This window comes from Podarcis liolepis (assembly GCF_965112155.1).
Source record: "Podarcis liolepis genome assembly, chromosome: 1".
Taxonomy (NCBI): domain Eukaryota; kingdom Metazoa; phylum Chordata; class Lepidosauria; order Squamata; family Lacertidae; genus Podarcis; species Podarcis liolepis.
This window is the reverse complement of record NC_139554.1, coordinates 9,719,386-9,742,170: the sequence shown is the minus strand read 5'-3', so window position 1 is coordinate 9,742,170 and position 22,785 is coordinate 9,719,386. Positions and strand designations below refer to the sequence as shown.

At 46.6% G+C, this 22,785-nt stretch overlaps 1 protein-coding gene and 1 long non-coding RNA gene across 7 annotated transcripts in view; one reads left to right on the top strand and one right to left on the bottom strand.

The window, feature by feature from the left end:
• Positions 1-15,686, top strand: part of LOC310685841 — a 177,841-nt gene extending 162,155 nt beyond the window's left edge. The window contains exon 2 of the long non-coding RNA XR_014515561.1: positions 15,294-15,686. This is a non-coding gene — a long non-coding RNA (uncharacterized lncRNA). The remainder of the gene's footprint in view (positions 1-15,293) is intronic.
• SYT16 (synaptotagmin 16) overlaps positions 1-22,785 on the bottom strand; it is a 110,584-nt gene that overhangs the window by 45,433 nt on the left and 42,366 nt on the right. For 3 of the 6 annotated variants that reach the window (XM_083518506.1, XM_083518507.1, XM_083518510.1), the window contains exon 2: positions 8,390-8,569. Coding sequence is in view for 1 of the 6 variants with exons in the window: in XM_083518505.1 (XP_083374631.1) it covers positions 8,390-8,569; positions 17,720-17,746 (207 nt within the window). In the remaining 5 variants the exon portion in view is untranslated. Of the gene's footprint in view, positions 1-8,389; positions 8,570-17,719; positions 17,747-19,200; positions 19,322-22,785 lie in introns of those variants that run through there. The other 3 variants (XM_083518505.1, XM_083518508.1, XM_083518509.1) reach the window with 2 other exon arrangements.

Genomic DNA, 22,785 nt, shown 5'->3' with positions numbered 1-22,785 from the left:
TGGTTATATAAAGTAAGGGATTACTGCTATAAAAGATTAAGTAAAAGAAAAGGAAAAAGTGGATAAAATTAAGGGGAAGGATTTGCTGAAATAATTTTGGGAATTGGAACGCAGAAAGGGGAGGTATGGGGAAGTTGATGAAGTAAGTAAGAAAAAAGGAGTTGAAATTATACGTGTTTGTTCGTTATTGTATGTATATTTTTGTACTGTGTGTATTGTATGTGTTTTTAAAAATTTGTGAAAATCTAATAAATATTTAATAAAAAAAAATGAATGGAATAGCTCCATAGAAGAGCATGCAAAAGGCCTTGGTTCAATCCTCAGACCTCTCTAAGGAAGCAGGGAGAAGCTCTGGAACTCTGGAGCCATCAAAAGTAGAACTTTTATAATCACCCAGTTTCAATGCAACAGCACAGGGTTGTTGTTGTTGTTTTAAAAAAGGAGACTAATTGTACGATCGGCAGACAGTCAGCACATGATAAGCACATACCCTCTAACTTTCCTCAGATGAAAAACAGGGACATTTCTCACTCCCTGCAAATGACCCTCCTTGACAGACACACACACACACACACACACACACACACATTTTTTGTCCCTCCCCAGCCTACAGAACATTTTCTGTCAGAAGAAGGCTGAATGCCACCACCGCTTCACCAACGGGACACAGTACACAAGCCCTCCACTGTCCTGAGAAAACCACTTAATCCCAATTTTGTTTTAATTTATTTAGGAAGGGGCAAGATTGGACACAGATGCACGAAGCATTTAAAAATAATAATAATAATAATCAAGACTCCTCGTCCTTTCTTCCCTCTCAGGGAGGCCCTGGCCTCTGCCTGCCCCTCAGAGCTGGCACGTCCCATGGGGCTGGGCCTCAGTACCGGCAACTTCTCCTCCTCTATGCCTGCTCTCCACCGGCCATTATGAGCTGCTTTTCCAGCTGCACTGGCTCCTGGTGGAGTACAGGGTCAGGTTTAAGGTGCTGGTTTTGACCTTTAAAGCCCTCCATGACCTAGGACCCTCGTACCTATGGGACCGCCTCTCCTGGTATGCCCCACGGAGGACCTTAAGGTCCATAAATAGCAACACCCTAGAGGTCCCATAGAGGGCCCTAAGGAAGTTAGATTAGCCTCAACCAAAGCCAGGGCCTTCTCAACACTGGCCCCTGCCTGGTGGAACGCTCTGTCTCACGAGACCAGGGCCCTGCGGGATCTGATTTCTTTTCGCAGGCTTGCAATCAACTTGATCCCCTCCCCCTCTTTCCTTTTTCCTTTCTCCTTCTGTGACGGACCTCCTATTTGGGGACTTCCCTGGCTTTTTTCCGGCCCATGTAGGACCCGTCTGGATAGTTGGCCTTGGTGAAGATTTGACATTTTCATCCCCCCAAAAAGTTTTTGATTTGAGTTTCCACTGAAATGAGGCCGCATTTTAATGTTGTATTTTAATCTTGTTTTTAAGTTGTATTTTAATCAATTGTTTTATACCTGGTGTTTGCCGCCCTGAGCCCAGTCTTGGCTGGGGAGGGCGGGGTATAAATAAAAATTATTATTATTATTATTATTATTATTATTATTATTATTATTATTATTGGAGGAGGCCAGCAGCAGCAACCAGAAAGAGACAACAGGATGCTCCATCAGAAACCGCTGCTGCCGGCGTTCCCCCTCCCCAAGCTCAGTGGCGCTGGTGGGGAAAATTGAGACATTCCAGGATCAAATCAGAAACCAAGATGGCTTTCATAATCCCAGGACTCTCCCTGCAAAATAGGGTCCCTGGAGGGTATGTAAACATACATGTCTGAATGAGATTTTTGGCCTAGAAATTCAGAACCAACTGGATATGGCAGAAGCACCCACGTTTGTTTATTTCAGTCTTCCTTAACCCGAAGCTTTTGACTACAACTCCCATCAGAAAGCATGACCAACCATTAGGGGGATGAGAGCAGCACTCCTTCAACATCTGGAGGACATTGGCTTGGGGAAACCTAGTTCACGGATCTGCCCCGCTGACAGTGATGGGAGAAGGGGACCAAATATTTTCCCCAAAGTTGCACAGGGGTGAATCTTTCCCCTGCCTGGACCTCGCCTCCTAGCGCTTTGTATAAGATAAACAAGATATAGCTTAGGGCCCCACTCTCTTGGGGGCCCCCAAAAAAATTTAAAGGGGGAAAAAACTGGATGCACATTTTCAAAATATAAGATAAAAAAACAAATAAAATAAAACCCACAATTATTATTCCATGTTATAGCAAGTTTCGAGAGACTAGATTATGAGTCTTTGTAAATTGTGTTTCTAAAGGAACTTTTGTTATTGCCAAATGCCAATGTGTTTGCGTTATTAAGTTTGTTATGAATAAAAAATCATTTTAAGTTAGAGCTTAATAATTATTTCACTATTAATATACTTCCTCTTAACTGTATTTCAGTTCAACAATTACTTTGATAAAATACATATTTTGTTATGTGCAAATCGCTTTAGATACCTATTAAGTCCATAAATTACCATATAGCATATATTCAACACAAAAAACAGCAACAATTTGTTGTTGACAAAGGACAGCTGGACATATAAAGGGCCCCATTATCTTCAGTAGCTTAGGGCCTCATCAAACCTAAATCAGGCCCTGTTGTCACTGTAGCCCATTTGCCCCCTAAAGTAAAGGTAAAAGGACCCCTGACTGTTAGGTCCAGTCGCGGCCGACTCTGGGGTTGTGGTGCTCATCTCGCATTAGTGGCCAAGGGAGCCGGGGTACAGCTTCTGGGTCATGTGGCCAGGATGACTAAGCCACTTCTGGCGAACCAGAGCAGCGCACGGAAATGCCGTTTACCTTCCCGCTGGAGTGGTACCTATTTATGTATTTGCACTTTGACGTGCTTTCGAACTGCTAGGTGGGCAGCAGCAGGGACCGAGCAACGGGAGCTCACCCTGTCGTGGGGATTCGAACCACCGACCATCTGATCGGCAAGCCCTAGGCTCAGTGGTTTAACCTACAGCGCCACCCACGTCCCTAAAGGTAAAGGTAAAGGTACCCCTGCCCGTACGGGCCAGTCGTGTCCGACTCTAGGGTTGTGTGCCCATCTCACTTAAGAGGCCGGGGGCCAGCGCTGTCCGGAGACACTTCTGGGTCACGTGGCCAGCGTGACAAAGCTGCTCTGGCGAGCCGGCACCAACGCAGCACACGGAAACGCCGTTTACCTTCCCGCTAGAAAGTGGTACCTATTTATCTACTTGCACTTTTTAGGGTGCTTTCAAACTGCTAGGTGGGCAGGAGCTGGGACCACAGACAGGAGCTCACCCCGCCGCGGGGATTCGAACCACCGACCAAGCGATCGGCAAGCCCTAGGCGCTGAGGATTTACCCACAGCGCCACCCGCATCCCAGTACCCACGTCCCTATTTCCCCCCTAATCTGGTTCAAATACAGTGGTGCCTCGCAAGATGAAATTAATCCGTTCTGCGAGTCTCTTCGTCTAGCGGTTTCTTCGTCTTGCGAAGCAACCCTATTAGCGGCTTAGCGGATTAGCGCTATTAGCGGTTTAGCGGCTATTAAAGGCTTAGCGGCTAAAAGGCTATTAGCAGCTTAGCAGCTTAGAAAAAGGGGGGAAAGCAAAAAAAATCGCAAGACTCGCAAGACTTTTTCGTTTTGCGAAGCAAGCCCATAGGGAAATTCGTCTTGCGAAGCGCATCGAAAAACGGAAAACCCTTTCGTCTAGTGGGTTTTTCGTCTTGCGAGGCATTCGTCTTGCGGGGCACCACTGTACCAGAAGTGAGTTTGACTGGGAGGAAACTGGGAGGGGCTGGAGTGGAGGATGCAAAGCAGGGAAGATTTCGCTCCCCTAAACACCCTTTAGTTACCAAAGTCGCCCCCACTTCCCTTTCGGTATGTGAAACCAGCAGAGGCGGATGAACAAATGGGAGCGCCCCATTGCATCCTAAATGTGGTCCCCAGACTCGATATGTGTCAAAGAGGTGTCAAATTTCCTTCAAGATAGGGCATGCATGAGCACAAAGGCTGTTTAGGGCAAATTCTTCTTCCTCTTGGTACATCCATTACAACCCCCATCCCAAGACAACAGAGCGAACAGGTAAATGTTCTAAATAGCTTTGACATCACCTTGCCCATTTTAGCAAAAAGGAAAAAGTGTTTCCTACTTCAGTTCCCCAGTATAATTCATAAGTAGCAGCACTGTCTCTATATATACACACCCATCTTTCTCCCACAGTACAGGCTGCGGTTCAAGGCGATATGAGCCTTTCCATTATAAATACCACATTTTAAAGGATTTACTTGTCAATCATGTAAGAATTACTTTCAAATGCAAATCACTAGAGCGTGCAGGCAAGTCTTCTCAGCCACAGCCCCCCCCTTTTCCTCCCCCTTTCCTCAGTTTTTAAAACCTACCCTGTTTATTAATAATTCACATTTTTTAAAAGCTTTGGTAAATATATGTTTGCACTGCCGTCTGTGGCAGCTCCAAAAAGCACCGACGCCCACAACGCAGCGCAGCGAAGGAGAGATGTTGTCATTTTTATTTTATTTTTTTTAAGGCCCTCGCATTGCAATACTTGTCAGGAGAAAGAAAGACTTTGCAAAGCTCTCAACAAAGGGAACTTTTTAACAGAGCGATATCGGCGTTTGTGTAACAGTGAGAGCGTGGCGGAGAACAAAACAAAAGGAACCTAGCGCAAGCTCCCCGATGCAAGCTACGCGATGCAAGACCTCTCCTCACATTTCTGGAAACAGGTACGGATCTGTGAGAGGAGAAGGAGCAGGGATGCCTTTCCCTGCACTGCTTCCCATTCCCAACTGCTGGCCTTCCTCATGGCATAGGAATATAAAACAGGATCAGGCCACAGCCCCACCTCATCCAGTATCCTGTTCCTAAAGCTGCCAACCAAATGCTAAATGGGATTCTGCAAGTAGGACCTGAATGCAACAGTGAGCTCTCCCTGAGGCATAGCAAGGGCGGGAAGCATTGCCCTGAGGCACAGTTTTTTCGAGGGAGCATTTTGGTGCGCCCACCCCAGGCGCCATGAAGACACGCTCCCCCCGACATTGAGCTCACCACCTGCAATTCCCATGTTGTCAGAGGCAGGTGCCCGGGTCAGGTCAAAAATAACTCACAAAGCATCAGTGTAGTTACCGTATTTTTTGCTCTGTAAGACTCACTTTTCCTCTCCTAAAAAGTAAGGGGAAATGTGTGTGCGTCTTATGGAGCGAATGCAGGCTGCGCAGCTATCCCAGAAGCCAGAACAGCAAGAGGGAATGCTGCTTTCACTGCGCAGCGATCCCTCTTGCTGTTCTGGCTTCTGAGATTCAGAATATTTTTTTTTCTTGTTTTCCTCCTCCAAAAACTACAGTGGTGCCTCGCAAGACGAAAAGAATCCGTTCTGTGATTCTCTTCGTCTAGCGGTTTTTTCGTTTTGCGAAGCAAGCCCATTGAAGGATTAGCGGATTAGCGCTATTAGCGCTATTAGCGGCTTTTAGCGGCTTATCTGCTGATCGGATCAGCTGATAAGCGGCTTAGCGGCTTAGAAAAAGGGGGGGAAGGAAAAAAACCCAGCAGGAACTCGCAAGACATTGTCATCTTGCAAAGCAAGCCCATAGGAAATTCATTTTGCAAAGCACCTCCAAAACGGAAAACTCTTTCGTCTAGCGAGTTTTCCGTCTTGCGAGGCATTCGTCTTGCGGGGCACCACTGTAGATGCATCTTGTGGTCTGGTGCGTCTTATAGAGCAAAAAATACGGTAACTCTTTGTTCAAAGAAACCAAACAGCTCAGGCTCAAGTAAGGCCAAGTAACTCTTCCCAGTAGATCGCGGTTTCCCAAATTTGGGTCTCTGGCTGTTTTTGGACTACAACTCCTATCGTCCCTAGTGAACGGGACTGGTGGTCAGGGATGATGGGAACTGTAGTCCAAAAACAGCTGGAGACCCAAGTTTTGCAAACTCTGCACTTGATCTTGCCCAACCTTAACCGTAACCCTACCTCCAACCCTAATCCTAACCCTAAACCCAACCCTAACCTAACCCTACCTCCAACATTAACCCCAAACCTAACCCTACCTCTCAATGCCAAAGAAGCAGAAGGAGAACAGCCATCACCCAGTAGAAAGCACCCAAAAGAAAACACCATCAATTTCTCAGGTGGCTGTTGCCTCACATCCAAGACACCCCAGAAGATAAGAATATAGGAATTATTATTCTAGTGTTATTATGATATTTTACCATTTATTCTCGTAGAACCCATTGCTGTCAGAGCAAACGTAATGGCTGCATTGGCACGTCACGGTAAGCCATAGTTTAGTGTGGCACTCACAAGCCGGAATGAGCCAAAGTGAGCCCCACCTGCCCTGGATGTCCCCCTTTTGTCTCCCCCTCTGATCCAGAGCACAACTTTAGCCATGCTTCTTTTTCATGAAACTCTCGGCTTGTCATTGGTGGGGCTTATAAAATACTCTGGTCACTTTCAAAGCAAGTCAACTCCAAGCCTTAATAATAATAATAATAATAATTTATTGTTTGTACCCCGCCCATCTGGCTGGGCCTCCCCAGCCACTCTGGGCGACTTCCACAGAGACCAAAAATACACTAAAATGTCACACATTAAAAACTTCCCTGAACAGGGCTGCCTTAAGATGTCTTCTGAATGTCAGGTAGTTGTTTATCGCTTTGACATCTGATGGGAGGGCATTCCACAGGGCGAGCGCCACTACCAAGAAGCCTTGGTTAAACGAACCTGAGTTTGTTATAAACCACAAACCCCTGTTTGCATCCAAAAAAAACCCTAAATATTCAGCAGAAATGAAGCAAAATGCTGTTGGGAGTTCCTCTTCCTGGAGAATTTGTGCAAGCCTGAGACTCACATGGGATCATTCCAGCTTCTGCATGACACAGTACAGTGGTACCTCAGATTAAGTATCTAATTCGTTCCAGAGGTCCGTTCTTAACCTGAAGCTGTTCTTAACCTTAAGCACCACTTTAGCTAATGAGGCCTCCTGCTGCTGCCACGCTGCCGGAGCCCGATTTCTGTTCTTATCCTGAAGCAAAGTTCTTAACCTGAAGCACTATTTCTGGGTTAGCGGAGTGTGTAACCTGAAGCATATGTAACCTGAAGCATATGTAACCTGAGGTATCACTGTAATAATAATAATAATAATAATAATAATAATAATAATAATAATAATAATAATAATTTTATTATTATACTCCACTCATCTGGCTGGGTTTCCCTAGCCACTCTGGGCGGCTTGCAGCATATCTAAAAACATAAACAACAGGATGAGGAGGGTGCTGAATAGCATCATCCAGACCTCTTTATCTGCCCTTACGTTTTTTGCCCCACCTACTTTTACCTCTGGCCCCTCCCACCACCAGCATGTGGACCCTGGAAGGTTGCCCACAGGAAAATGTGGCCCTCGGAATCATACACCTGTGGAATCGGAAGGGGTCCAAATCGACCCAAACTCCAAGCCCCTGCCCAGAGGTGTCATCTTCTCAAGTTGATTGAGGGGAACTGATGGGATGTCCTAACATCTCACGGAGCCAGGAGGTGGAACCAAGCACCCTCTGAACATTCAGGGGGCCTACCCACCCCTCAAAAAAACACGGAGGGGGGGCAAAACTGCCTTGGCCTCTAGAAGCCAGCACCTATGCCCCCTGCAATACTGGAATCCAAACTAATCATTCAGGCCCAAGATGGAAAAGGTTTCCCATCCTGGCTAAATGATGGCTCTTTCATGTGACGTGCAAATGTGGCCAACGGGTGCCAGAAAAGAAAAGATAGCAATTCCAATCAATTTAAAGTTCTGCAAAAGCAGGAGATTTCGACCTATTCCTTAAATTACCGTATTTTTCTTTCTATAACACTCACATTTTTTCTCCTAAAAAGTAAGGGGAAATGTCTGTGCGTGTTATTGAGCGAATCTGTGGTCCCTGGAGCAGACTGGTCCGAGTGCAGAGGCAAAAATCAGGCAAAAATCAGATCCCGCGTCACGGAGGAGGGAAAGCTGTAGAGGAGGCTGGTGCTTTCCTGCATTCTGCCTCAGGGTCACCCCAAAGTCACCATCAGATCACATAGCATGTCTACGGCTACAGCCCGCACCCACTGTTGCCTGGGGCCACAATGGTGCAAAAATGTGGTTACAAAGCACAGATCCACATGGATTCTCAGGATTTTTGCATTGGGCTACCCCAAACTCACCGTCAAATCACATGTCTGTGGCCACAGCATGAAGCACAAAAATGATACATCCACTGTTTCATTCAGAATTTTTTTTCTTGTTTTCCTCCTCTAAAAACTATGCGTGTTATGGTCAGGTGCGTGTTATAGAGTGAAAAATACGGTACTCTGATCCGATTTCTTTTAAGGAGTATGGCGGAACTTACCAAGGCTCTCGTGAACGGCCGACTTCTCTTTGTAGCGTTTACGTCTCCCGCGTTGCTCCAAGCAGGGGAGGCCCCCGATCTTCTCAAAGCACAGCTTCTTGTTGATGAAGAGGAAGAGGACCGCAAAGAGGACGATGAAGACCCCGACAGCTGAGAGGAACCCAATCGCTTCAGGAGTAACTGGCGGTGAGGAAAAACACAAGGAAGAAAGCACAAGGTGTTAAGCTGGCACTTTGCGGGGTCATGTCGGCAAATGGGCGTTCCCAGACGTGCAGAGGGTGACAACGCAGAGGGATTAAGCATTTGTAAAAAGAGGCAGGATTCCCGAGGGAGCCACAGGAAAGGGTAGGAAAAGAAGAGGCCTGTTGCCTTTGGGCCCAGCTTGACGGCGCAACTGTAACCATGTCTACGCAGAAGGAAACCCTATGGAATTCAATGGCTCTCATGCCCAGGTAAGTGACATCAATGGTGTTCCATCTCCTTGGAACACAGAAGAAGAAGAAGAAGAAGAAGAAGAAGAAGAAGAAGAAGAAGAAGAAGAAGAAGAGTAGTAGTAGTAGTAGTAGTAGTAGTAGTTTGGATTTGATATCCCGCCTTTCACTCCCTTTAAGGAGTCTCAAAGCGGCTAACATTCTCCTTTCCCTTCCTCCCCCACAACAAACACTCTGTGAGGTGAGTGAGGCTGAGAGACTTCAGAGAAGTGTGACTAGCCCAAGGTTACCCAGCAGCTGCATGTGGAGGAGTGGAGACGCGAACCCGGTTCCCCAGATTACGTGTCTATCGCTCTTAACCACTACACCACACTGGCTCTCAGGTCCTTGGCACCTCTCGGGAGGGCTGTGAGGGAACCCCACCTGAAATCTTGAAGTGCCCGTGTCTGGCAATGTTGACGATGCTGAACTACGTGAACCAATGGTTGGACTCAGCCAAAGGCAGCTTCCTATGGTCTTCAGCAAGTTTAGGGTGGCAGCCTGACAGGTGTACAGGTATATGCCTCCTGGTCTTTGATTTGCTCTAGGAGCTGTATGGGCAAGCTACCCGGAAGATGAATTGTATTTCGAGGAGTTAGTGATCTGACATGGTTACCTTTCCTGCCTCTGTTCCTTCTCCCTACCTGGGGAAGTCACTTTGATTCTTCTTGAGGGCTTCCAAGTGGCAGATGGAAGTGCTTCCTTGGTATGTATATATTGCTTGCTGTTTAGAATAAAATCTTTCATCTTCTCACTCATTTGTGCCTTTTTATTACTTCTGAATCTCATTTTAAAAGAACGACCTTGCATTTGGCAAGACAGAGAAAATGTTCCCGCTATTCTGAGTTCTTGCCTTCTGTCCCACTTAGGGACAGAAAAGTGTTAGAATTCCTGCTCCGTGATCGCAGTCATGGGATTTTTGTCTATCACATGACGGTGTATGTTTTGACTCCACAGAGTGGGAAGTGACGGAGACAGGATGTTTGTGTTACTGTGTTCCGTGAAGTGGGACTACTGTCCTTTGTTCTTTTTCTCTTTGCTGTCTGATGCTAGAGAGAGGGGGGGAGCCATGTTGCAGTGCTCCGTGTGTGTTTATATGTAAATAAAGTAGATTAGCCAAAATGCTGAGTTGCTGAGGTCTGTCACGCATGAGGCGCAAACTCTGTGGACCCCTAAGTGTGCCAGTGTCGGTTGGCCTCGGTTGCTGTGATGTTTGGGCTGAAGAGAGCTTTTGAAGCTTCCGAACGATTGACAAGGAAGGAGAGAATATGCCAGTTGGGCATGTGTCTCTGCCAGGGTCCTACTCAAGTGTAGGCTGAACTCCTGACAAAAAGGACTGAGGATGTCAACCCAAAAGGAACATTGGAGAAGCACAAACAGCTCCTCACTGCCTGCACCTGTCTCTTTGTCTGCTATTTTAGCTGTGGCACCCCTTTTGTGTTGTGCCCACACACACACACACATACACGCGACAGCTAGTTTGCCACTAGTGCCAAGGCGCTGTCTCAAAATTCCAAACGTGCCCACTAGGGTCACTAGCCCCTGGCTTAGCTTAAGCAAAGCGGTGGTCTCATGTGCCTTCTGACACCCCACCCCCTTTTGTTGCTGTGGTTGGCATCTGTCTGTCTCCAGAGACCATGGAGTGCGCCTCTGGACATGAAGTCAAACTGCTGAAATAGCAGCACTAAAATGACCCCCCGCAGAACACAAGCCCGGGCGGTGTTTATGGAGGCCCTGGGCTGCCCAGATGATGAGAGACACACCTGTCAGATTCTCAGGCCGCAGTCAGAGGTAACTGGCCATTCTCCAGGCATTCGGCTTGAGATCCTGGTTGACCTCCCCGTCTGCGTCTCCCGGCAGGATACAGGCAAGGTCACTATCTGCGATCCCACTCAGCATGAGAGGGACACACCACTCTTCCCTCCTCCCTGCTTCCCTCCGGGAGGGGAAAAGAGACAGACAGAAATCTATTTACATGTCTTTATTTCTGTCATTGCAGCAGTACAGAGAAATGTGTCTGCACTTTCCAGTCTCCAACAGTAGAGAGAGAAACTCCACCCCTGTACTTCCAGTACAGGTCAGGTGACACTCTGAGCTAACATCCGGTGCTCAGTACAGTGAATAGACTGCTCCTTTGTTCCAATAGTACAGTCCCAAACATCAACATCCTGTTTTGCATTCCAGACACCTGCAGCTCGCTCTTGCATTGATGCTTTTTCCTGACAACCCCCCCCCCCCAGCCTAGCTGATGTGGTCCAAAGGAAAGCAGAGCAAGACACTGAGCTCCAGCTTGGCTACAGGAGCTGATGGAAGGAGGCATTCAAGGCACCATCCGACCATCTTAAGGACTCCACTCTGGATTTGTGAAGGGTTTACTCTTGAGTCTTTTCGTCTCCTGAAGATTTCCTGCAAGGCAGCAGAGGTTCAGGATCAGAGTCTTCTTTCTCCCAGATGGGCTCCCTTTGCAGGTAGACAAGCCCCACCTGCCCCACACTTCCCTCTACAGCACGTGCAGAAACTGCCTTCTTGACCGCTGGACCCACGACTGGTTTGTCTGCTACAACCTGTCTTTGCATGAAGGGAAATCCCTAACTCATCCAGGGTTTGAGACCTGTCGGCTACCCTGACCTGATTTAGCTGGCCAGTTAATGCAGTTTCCCAGAGTATGGTTGCTGACCATCCCCTGGGATATGCTTAAATGTAATGCCCTGCGATGATCACAGAAGCCAGAAGTACAGGGATGGGATATATCGCTGCCCTACCCCAATGAGTTTCTTGTCCTGCTCCAGGACAGGCAAGCAGTTAAATATATTATGAAAGAAAGAAAGAAAGAAAGAAAGAAAGAAAGAAAGAAAGAAAGAAAGAAAGAAAGTTCTGCAGAATGAATTATGCAAAGCGAGAAATTACACAACCATGCTAGAATTCCGTAATTTTTACAGGTTGCAGAAACCAGCCTTTCCTGGTGCAGGAGTGGGAGAAAGCTGCCAGCCACCATGCCCAAAGATTTCTCACTCTAGGAAAATTGACTACGAACCCCAAGATTTAGGATCCTCTCCAAAAGATTTGCAGGGTTTTTGTTTTTGTTTTTTGCAGCGTTTTGCAGAGAAACCCCTGTGTTTTGCAGCACTCGCTCATTCAGCAGAGGAGATGGTCTCGGACACATGCAAGGCACAATCATCGGTGGCAGCCTATTGCTACCACCGCAGCTTTCATTTTAAAAGAAAAAGGGGGGGAGACTTTTTTAAGTGCACACAAAGCAATTCCTCAACTGCATCAGAGGGAGATTCAACCCGTGCACATTTAACTTGGGGGGGCAGCAGCATTGTCAGCCAAGGCTCCTTTTAATGCCAGTTTCATTCCCGACTTTTGGGGTGGGAGGTGGGGCAGAGATAATAGGGAAGCTCGCGTTACTGGTATTTTTCCAATTAGAAACCCACCACCACCCAATCAGCGGCCCATAAACTGTTCTTATGCCGTTTGCGCTAATTGAATTTCATTATACATTTGGAGCAACACATTATTTCCCTGCTGGTTCCTATAGCACCCTTCATAACGAGGGGCTAATTATATAGCGTGTGTATTTGCATGCGCGCACACACACACACACACACACACACACACAAGACTGAACACCAAGAGAACTTGTGTGGGCCGTAGCTCTGAGGAAAGGCTGTGTGGAGCAGACTTGGGCAATCTTGTACTGGGTTTAATGCGCAACGCCTCTGCCAGCAGCATAAACTGTGCGCAGGAGGCACCGGGATGTGCCGTCGCTCAGATGCCGTGCGCACAGAAAGCCGATGGTTCGATCTCTTGATCTCCAGGAAGGACTGGTAGAAATCCTTGCTAACCATCCGTTGTTCCCCTCCCAGGAACACAGGACGTTGTTTTATAAAATAGTCAGCCCATGGGTCCAATTAGCTTGGTACTGTCTACACTGACTGGCAGCCATTTTCCAGGGTTTTCATAGCTGTCAGCTTACAGATTTGAAAATAAGGGACCAGCAGCCTTGAAAATAAGGGATCAGCAGCCAAAATAAGGGATTTTCCGAACACAGGTATGTTCAACCTCTGAGCCCCTCTGAGCCAAAGGCAGAAAGCCCAACCAGCAGCCAAACGAAGCCTCAAGCAGTGGTTCCCACAGCGCAGCAACCCGGCAAAGGGGATGCAGCAAGGGAAACCACCGTCACCTCTCCGCTGGGAAGCGCTGAGCAAAGGTGAGTCCCCAGGCAACATGGTTGATTTGATCAGCACAAGGCATGCAAGCTCCACCCCCCCCAGTCATTCTTAGACTCCTTATTGGGTGAGCAACGCAGCCAAGCAACACAGTTGGAGTCTCCCTCCTCCCTGGCTGGCAGGGAGGGAGGGAGAGGAGCTGCTTTCTTTGAAACCCGGGAAATTTAAGAGACATCATCAATAAGGGACAGCAGCGGGACACAGCGCTGGGATAAAGGACTTTCCCACCAAATAAGGGACGGTTGACAGCTATGGGGTTTTAGGCCTTAACTGGAGATGCCAAGGATTCAACTTCGGACTTTATGTATGCAAAGCAGATGCACACACACCCTCAGCTGGTTCAATCCCCAGTATCTCCAGGAAAAACCAGCAAGAGACTCTTGCATCCACACGAAAGCTTATACCAGAACAAACTTAGTTGGTCTATAAGGTGCTACTGGACAATTCATTATTATTATTATTATTATTATTATTATTATTATTATTATTATTATTATTATTATTTTATTTTGACTGCGCCAGACCAACACAGCTACCTACCTGAATCTAGAACTAATAATAATAATAATAATTTATTATTTATACCCCACCCTTCTGGCTGGGCTTCCCCAGCCACTCTGGGCGGCTTCCAACAAAACATTAAAATACAGTAATGCATCAAACATTAAAAGCTTCCCTAAACAGGGCTGCCTTCAGATGTCTTCTAAAAGTCTGGTAGTTGTTGTTCTCTTTGACATCTGGTGGGGGGCGTTCCACAGGGAGGGTGCCACTACCGAGAAGGCCCTCTGCCTGGTTCCCTGTAACTTGGCTTCTCACAGTGAGGGAACTGCCAGAAGGCCCTCGGCGCTGGACCTCAGCGTCCGGGCAGAACGATGGGGGTGGAGACGCTCTTTCAGATATACTGGACCGAGGCCGCTTAGGGCTTTAAAGGTCAGCACCAACACTTTGAATTGTGCTGGGAAACGTACTTATATAAGCAAGTTATATGATGTTAGTCTTTGAGGTGCGGCAGGACTCTGCAGAAGGCTACTCCTCTGGAAATATTTATCCAGAGCGATTGGCTGCATGGGGACAGAGTTCAGCACACAAGCAGCTGAATGTGCCACAGGCTCTGCAATGGCTTCTGTTGGCGATGTCCACAGTAAAAAAAAAGAAATATGGAAGCAGATTGGCCCACGTACTGATTAGTCCTAGAAATAGATAAAGACAAGCCTACATTGAAAAAATACGAGGGAATTATAAGTCACCTAATGGATTGGTTGGGAAGCAGGTGGTGCTGTGAGTTAAACCACAGAGCCTAGGACTTGTCGACCAGAAGATCGGCAGTTCAAATCCCCACGATGGGGTGAGCTCCCGTTGCTCCGTCCCTGCTCCTGCCAACCTAGCAGTTTGAAAGCAAAGTGCAAGTAGATAAATAGGTACCACTCCGGCGGGAAGGTAAACAGTGTTTCTGTGCGCTGCTCTGGTTCGCCAGAAGTGGCTTAGTCATGCTGGCCACATGACCCAGAAGCTGTACGCCAGCTCCCTTGGCCAATAAAGCGAGATGAGCACCGCAACCCCAGAGTCGGCCACGACTGGACCTAATGGTCAGGGGTCCCTTTACCTTTACCTAACGGATTGGTTACAATATTTTCAGTTACAGCAAAGATTGGCCATGGATTTAAAACAAGGAATTGCAAAAGAAATTTGAAAGAGAATTAATTTTTATCAAAGGAAAAAATATTTCACGAATCTACGATTACCTTTTGGAATGGGAAACAAAAGAAGAACAAGTCAAGGCAGTTATGGTGAAATGGGCACAGGATTTTGGATGCACGCTCAATCCAGGCATTGAAACAAACTCATGGTGACAGCATATACAGCATATATGGCCCTCTCTGAGTGTTCACTCTCAGCAGTACAGTGGTACCTCAGGTTACAGACGCTTCAGGTTACATACACTTCAGGTTACAGACTAATCCTTGACTACTGGTCTGGCAAGCTAGGGATGATGGGAGTTGTAGTCCAAAAAAACAGCTGGCGACTCAAGTTTGGAAGTACAGTGGTACCTCGGGTTACATACGCTTCAGGTTACAGACTCCGCTAACCCAGAAACAGTGCCTCAGGTTATGAACTTTGCTTCAGGATGAGAACAGAAATCGTGCGGTGGCAGTGGGAGGCCCCATTAGCTAAAGTGCTACCACAGGTTAAGAACAGTTTCAGGTTAAGAACGGACCTCTGGAATGAATTAAGTTCTTAACCCGAGGTACCACTGTAGAGGAAGTTGTCTTGCAAAGTCTCATCCATCATGCCAGCAACTGATGCTCTAAGCCTAATCCACAGCTCTAAGACAAGTGCATTCAGGATAGTTCAGGGCAGATGGTCAGCTAAGGTTGCAGGTTCGATCCCTGTGCGGCACAGCTGCATATTCCTGCACTGCAGAGGGATAAACTACATGTTCCTCAAGGTCCTTTCCAATTCTATAATTCTATGATTTGAACGGTGGCCCCAAGTGCTTTGGCTTACCAGTAGTACATGTGAAAAGGATCTAGGGGTCTTGGTGGACCACAAGCTTAACACGAGTCAATGGCGTGATGCAGCAGCAAAAAAGGCAAATGCTATTCTAGGCTGCATCAACAAAAGTATAGCGTCCAGATCAAGGGAAGTCATAGTACCACTCTATTCTGTTTTAGTCAAACCACACCTGGAGTCCTGTACCCAATTCTGGGTGCCACAATTTAAGAAGGAGATTGACAAGCTGGAACGTGTGCAGAGGAGAGCGACCAAGATGATGAAGGGACTGGGAACCAAGCGTTCCTTATGAGGAGTGCTTGAAGGAGCTGGGTATGTTTAGCCTGGAAAAGAGGAGACTGAGAGGAGATAGGATAGCCATCTTCAAATATCTGAAGGGCTGTCACCTGGTAGATGGTGCAAGCTTGTTTTCTCCTGCTCTGGTGGGTAGGACTCGAACCAGTGGCTTCAAGTTACAAGAAAGGAGATTCTAACTAAACTTTAGGAAGAACTGTTTGACAGTGGAACGGTCTCCCTCAGGAGGTTGTGGACTCTCCTTCCTTGGAGGTTTTTAAGCAGAGGTTGGGTGTCTACCTGTCATGGATGCTTTAGCCGAGATTCCTGCCTTGCAGGGGGTTGGACAAGACGACTCTTTGATATCCCTTCTAACTCTACAATGTTGTGATTCTATGCTATAGGTCTGCAGTGAATGTATGGTTTTTTCACTTTCTGAAAAGAAAAACCGTGCCTTCACAGCTGTGGGAGAGTGTGTCCCGAAAACAGCAATTAGCTTTCTGAAAAACAAGGCGCGACCAAGTGACGCGTTGTCAGGTTCTGTGGATCACGCCTGAGCAACGGCAAGGTGGCTAATGCTTTAGCAGAGAGCAAACCGGAGCCCAGCCCGGCACTCTGTGCCAAAGTCAGCGCTGGAATTAAGCTGAGAAACACCCCTGCTTAGTTAGTTAATGCTCAAATAAAGAACACAATGTACCTTGCGCAATATCAGCCAGCCCGTTCTCTCAAATCAACAGGTGAAGCCCTCCTGGTGGTCCCTCCTCTGTATGAGGTAGGTGGTGTGGAGTCCAGGAAAGGGCCTTTTTAGTGGTGGCTCACTCCTTCTGAGGTGCATCTAGTTCCATCTCTCTATAGCTTAAGGTGGCTAGTCAAGACACACCTTTTTCAGCAGCAGTTTGGAGGAAGAGGGACCTGAAGGCTGGCGCTATAAGTAACTGTGCTTTGCTGGTTTGTGATGTGTTTTTAAGCATTGTGGTGTTTTCTGAATTTTTCTTATCTATTGGCCCATTCGTTCTACGCTGGCTTGTGCAAAGTTCTCTAAATAAATAAATAGTGCTGCATATGGGGAAATGATGTGCAATTAGCCCACTTTTCCCTCCATCCTTGAAGCAGGCACTTAAATCATTTTATTTTTCAAGGTCAAGAAGAAAGAGCACACAAACCTTCTCCTTGAAAAGTGGCCTCTGCACCTTTAAATGAGTGGTGAGTGATGCTTGCATCATAATTAAAATATGAAATGACTCTGAAAATCCTACTTTTTAAAAACCTGTGTGTTTGCACTTACGGTTGAATTCCCTGAAACAGGCATGTCCAACTTTCAAGAGACTGTGATCTACTCACAGCATAAGAAAACAGGCAGTGATCTACCAAAGTTTTTAGGAAGCCAAAGTTTTTAGGGAACCAGTAGATCGCGATCGGCCTGTTGGCCATCACTGCCCTAAAAAATGCAAATGAAACGGAAACTATGCTGTCTGCCACCTGATAAATGATATACTTTTTAAAAAAACATATTTTGTTTATCTATGAATTGCCTTTTGCATGGCTCAAGGAGGTTTATAATCCTGCAATAAAAACTAACTTAAGTTTAAAAAAAATACAAGAAACAATTACAATAGGTTTTAAAATCTAATTCTAATATACACTTTAAAACAATAAACAAAACAAAAAAATCCACCCAATTGGAAAAGCTTATTTGGTTGATCCTGTATTCATCTACTGAAAAGCGGGAGGTGATCAAGCTGGAATAGATAAGTACCTGCAAAATAGTGCAGGTACATGAGTCAAAGCAATCATTCTGAAGCAAGAAACATGCAGTGTTAAGAGGATGCACACATGCGACTTACCAGCGTTTGTAGAAAAGGCTTTCCTTCCTGTGTCAAAGAGAAACAGGGGGACACTTTTACAATGGTACTTGCCATCTGCTGTTTTTAAAAGTCGTGTATTAAAAATATTTTTTTAAAAAAAATGTTATGCCGCCTGATTAAACGTAGGCACTTTTAGCTGATTGACTGATTCCTCAAACCAATGTATTGATTAAACTCCGGGGCCCTGCCAGACATATCCAGACAGAAAAAGATGGGATTTCATAAAATCATAGAATCTTAAGAGTTGGCAGGGACCCTGAGGGTCATCTAGTCCAACCCCCTTGCAATGCAGGAATCTCAGCTAGAGCATCCATGACAGATGGCCACCCAACCTCTGCTTAGAAACCTCCAAGGAAGGAGAGTCCACCACCTCTCGTGGGAGACTGTTCCCCTGTCGAACAGCTCTTAATGTCAGAAACTTTTTCTGAATGTCTCACACATACAATATTTACGGCTTAAACTCTGCACCAACAGAGTTCATCCACACTTGCACTGGCCCTGCTTTTATTCCCCCAGGGAAACCTGCAGGTTAGCGCTTAAACCGGGGGTCAGCAAACTTTTTCAGCAGGGGGCCGGTCCACTGTCCCTTAGACCTTGTGGGGGGCCAGATTACATTCTGGAAAAATAAATACAGTGGTGCCCCGCAAGACGAATGCCTCGCAAGATGGAAAACTCGCTAGACAAAAGAGTTTTCCATTTTGGAGGTGCTTCACAAAACGAATTTCCTATGGGCTTGCTTTGCAAGACGACAATGTCTTGCGAGTTCCTGCTGGTTTTTTTTCCTCCCCCCCCCCTTTTTCTAAGCCACTAAGCCGCTTATCAGCTGATCTGATCAGCAGATAAGCCGCTAATAGCACTAATAGCGCTAATCCGCTAATCCTTCAATGGGCTTGCTTCGCAAGACGAAAAAACCACTAGACAAAGAGAATCACAGAACGGATTCTTTTCGTCTTGCGAGGCACCACTGTAAAATGAACGAAATCCTATGCCCCACAAATAACCCAGAGATGCATTCTAAATAAAAGCACACATCCTAGTCATGTAAAAACACCAGGCAAGCCCCACAAATAACCCAGAGATGCATTTTGAATAAAAGGACACATTCTACTCATGAAAAAACACGCTGATTCCCGAACCTTCTGTGGGCCGGATTTAGAAGGCGATTGGGCCACATCCAGCCTGCCCATTGCCTACCCATGGCTTAAACTAAAGTTCCCACTGACCTCAATGGGAATGACTAACACTGGACTGCCCGTTGCTTTGCATTCGAAGGTGTGCAAAAGGGCACAGTTTCTCTTTTATGCATGGCGTACAATAGCACGGTCAATGCTCAGTCTATGCTCAGTCGAGCTTTTTTCCTTGAGTGAAAATTACAGCCTGCTCTGAATCCAAGCCTCGCAGCTCATTCTTCTCCTCCCTGCCAATTTGTGTGTTTGTGTGATTGCGATTATCAGGGTCACCTTTGGGGACGGCAGAGGGAGTCACACAACCGTCCCGTCCCCTGCAGCAGGCAAGAGGCGATTGCAACAATTCCGTCTCCGGCTTGTTTGAAATAGATAATCAGCCGAGAGAGCTTCTGTCCTGCGAAAACACACACGTTTTATTTCTGGAGTGTTTGCACATTGCGTGCGCCTCACACATGAATAAAAGCGCCACCTGTTTGAGGCCGATAACTGCAGCTCACGATGCGCCGTATCAGTCGCTCGCTGCAACAGCAGGCCGCTTTGTAAAAGCGACGCTCCGGCAGCTCTGACGTGACCCACATTTTGTTAAAACAGCTGCGTGCTGTTCAGTTTGCTTTAATAAGCCTTCGCTTGAGCTTCTCCCAGTTTGAACAGAAGCCCGTTTCTTCTACCCTGACGCGCTGCAGAGATAAGCTTGAAAGTGTGCTGTCAGCACTGGGTGAAAAGTCATGAGTTCGAGGGCGGGGGATCTGGGGAACATCAGGATAGTGGTGGGCTCCTGCCACAGACCCTATACCTGAAAGCAGATTTTTGTGTCAATTTATATACGCATATATAGTTATAAGGGATGCGGGTAGCACTGTGGTCTAAACCAGAGCCTAGGGCTTGCTGATCAGAAGCTCAGCGGTTCGAATCCCCGCGACGGGGTGAGCTCCCGTTGCTCGGTCCCTGCTCCTGCCCACCTAGCAGTTCAAAAGCATGTCAAAGTGCAAGTAGATAAATAGGTACCGCTCCGGCGGGACGGTAAACGGCATTTCCGTGCGCTGCTCTGGTTCAACAGAAGAGACTTAGTCATGCTGGCCACATGACCCAGAAACTGTCTGCGGACAAACGCTGGCTCCCTCGGCCTATAGAGCGAGATCAGCGCCGCAACCCCAGAGTCGTCCGCGACTGGACCTAACGGTCAGGGGTACCTTTACCTCTACCTATATAGTTATCAAATTTATCAGCACCTGTTGAGGACCCAGTAGTTACATAGGAAGATGTATTATACTGAGTCAGGCACTTGGTGCCTCTACCTAAGTCTTGTCTACACTGACTAGCAAAAGTAGCTTCTTTCCCAAATAGGTTTTATCTTAAACTATAGCAACCCAACTCTTCGTTGCTAAAGACATACTTTCTTCTCTAGCATATTATTTACTACAAAGGTCTTTCTCAACGTAGTTTTAATTTTAATTCTCCTTATTGCACTTGTTAATTCAGTATAAGAAAAGAGGCTTTACAAATGAAATCTCATTAGTAGACAAAGAGTTATTACAAAATAAGACAAAAAAAATTCTAAACTATATGAAACACTGTTGGACTGGGAAGTTAAGGACAAACAAGTAAAAGAGATAATGATTAGATGGGCTTAAGATATAGGTAAAACTATCAAACTATCATCATGGGAAAAATTATGGAAAGAAAGTTGGAAATTTACGGCTTGTGAAGCGATAAGGGAAAACCTGATAGAGATGTTTTATAGATGGTATTTAATGCCAACCAAAATATGCAAAATGTATAAAACAAAATCAAATCTGTGTTGGAGCTGTAATCAAGTAGAGGGGACACTCATACATGTGTGGTGAACATGTGATAAAATCAAGAGCTTCTGGGATATGGTGTATGAGGAGCTAAAGAAAACATGCTGGCCACATGACCCGGAAGCTGTACGCCGGCTTCCTCGGCCAATAAAGCAAGATGAGCGCCGCAACCCCAGAGTCGGCCACAACTGGACCTAATGGTCAGGGGTCCTATTGTTTATTTACAGATGGTTGCCTTGGTTATCTTGTGTCGATTGCAGTAGTCATTGTATCACTACCCTGTTCATTGTTTTATCGTTATTCATTGACTGGCAGCAGCTCTCCAAGGTTTCAGGTAGTGAGTTTTTGCCAGCCCTACCTAGAGATGCCGGGATTTGAACCTGGGACCTGCTGCGTGCAAAGCAGATGCTCTGCCACTGAGCTATGGTCCTTTCCCTGAGATGTTGCACCACTGAGCTTATCGTCCTTCCTCCTACGTGCCAAGGAGGCATCACAGATTTCTTAGAGTTGGAAGGGACCCAAGGGTCATCTAGTCCAACCCCCTGCAATGCAGGAATCTCAGCTAAAGCATCCATGACAGATGACCAACCAACTTCTACTTTAAAGCAGGCACCCCCAAACTCGGCCCTCCAGCAGTTTTGGGACTACAACTCCCATCATCCCTAGCTAACAGGGCCAGTGGTCAGGGATGATGGGAGTTGTAGTCCCAAAACAGCTGAAGAGACGAGTTTGGGGATGCCTGCTTTAAAATCTCCAAGGAAGGAGAGTCCACCACCACTGTTGAATGTATCCTCCTTGCACACCATCTAAAGGCCACGTGGGATATGGCATTAGTCATGTGAATGCAGTCAGTGTGTCTGCTTTGGTTATGTAAATAGCAGCAGCGAAGGAGCGAAGGTCACCTCTCAGAAGCTGCTATTTACATTTCAAGGGACGCCTCAAACGCAAGGCACATCACACTTAACTGAAGGAACAGTTGAAGGAGCTGCGTATGTTTCGCTTGGAAAAGGGGAGTTATGGCAGCCATCTTCAAATACAGTGGTACCTCAGTTTTCGACCGTCTACACTGAGGAACATTTCGGTTTTTGAACCCTTTTCGGAAGTCGAACGTGCCACGTGGCTTCCGGCTGAGTTTTCGGTTTTCAAACGTTTCGGAACTTGAACAGTCTTCCGGAACAGATTATGCTCAAAAACCGAGGGACCACTGTATCTTAAGCCTTTCAACTTAACCCCCAAGTCCCCTTCCCAGCCAAAAGTATTTTCTTCTGAGTTTGCTCACAGTCTACTCAAAGTGGGTTTAAATTCAGCTAGTCCAGGCATGGCCAAACTTGGCCTCCAGCTGTTTTGGGACTACAACTACCATCATCCCTAGCTAAAAGGACCAGTGGTTAGGGATGATGGGAACTGTAGTCCCCAAACAGCTGAAGGGCCAAGTTTGGCTAGGCCTGAGCTAGTCGGATAGCACCTTTAGCTGGCATAAAATGAATGGCCACTTTTTATCTTACACAAACATCTGGGCTCGGCAGACATGCCTCTGCCTCTTAATCTTTTATGGCCTTTTGGCCTCTCTCCCTCCCCTACAGACCGTGTGAGAAAAAGAGCAAGGTATCAGACACATCTAACACCCTGAAAACTGAAGAGTACAAGTCATGCCGCACAAAATGGGCTCCAGTCCACAACAGCTCATGCTTCAATACATCCGTTGAGCCTTTAAAATTGTCACAAGACCCCGTGGGCCCATCCAGATGACCTGTGCGTTCACCCCGATTCGATTGTGGGGAGGTTATTAGGCAATGAGCCGTCATTCTGAATTGGTCCCAATTTGCTTGCTAAGCTGGTTCTAACCTCTTCCCATTCATTCATCTCATGCTTTTCCACGCATGACCCCCCCCCCATCACTTCCCCGACCACAAAAAAAAACGACTTTTGGTGCTTTTCTAAGTGGATTTGTTGAATGAGCATTTTTAAGTTAGGGTTAAAGGTAAAGGTAAAGGGACCCCTGACCATTAGGTCCGGTCTCTGGGGTTGCGGCGCTCATCTCGCTTTACTGGCCGAGGGA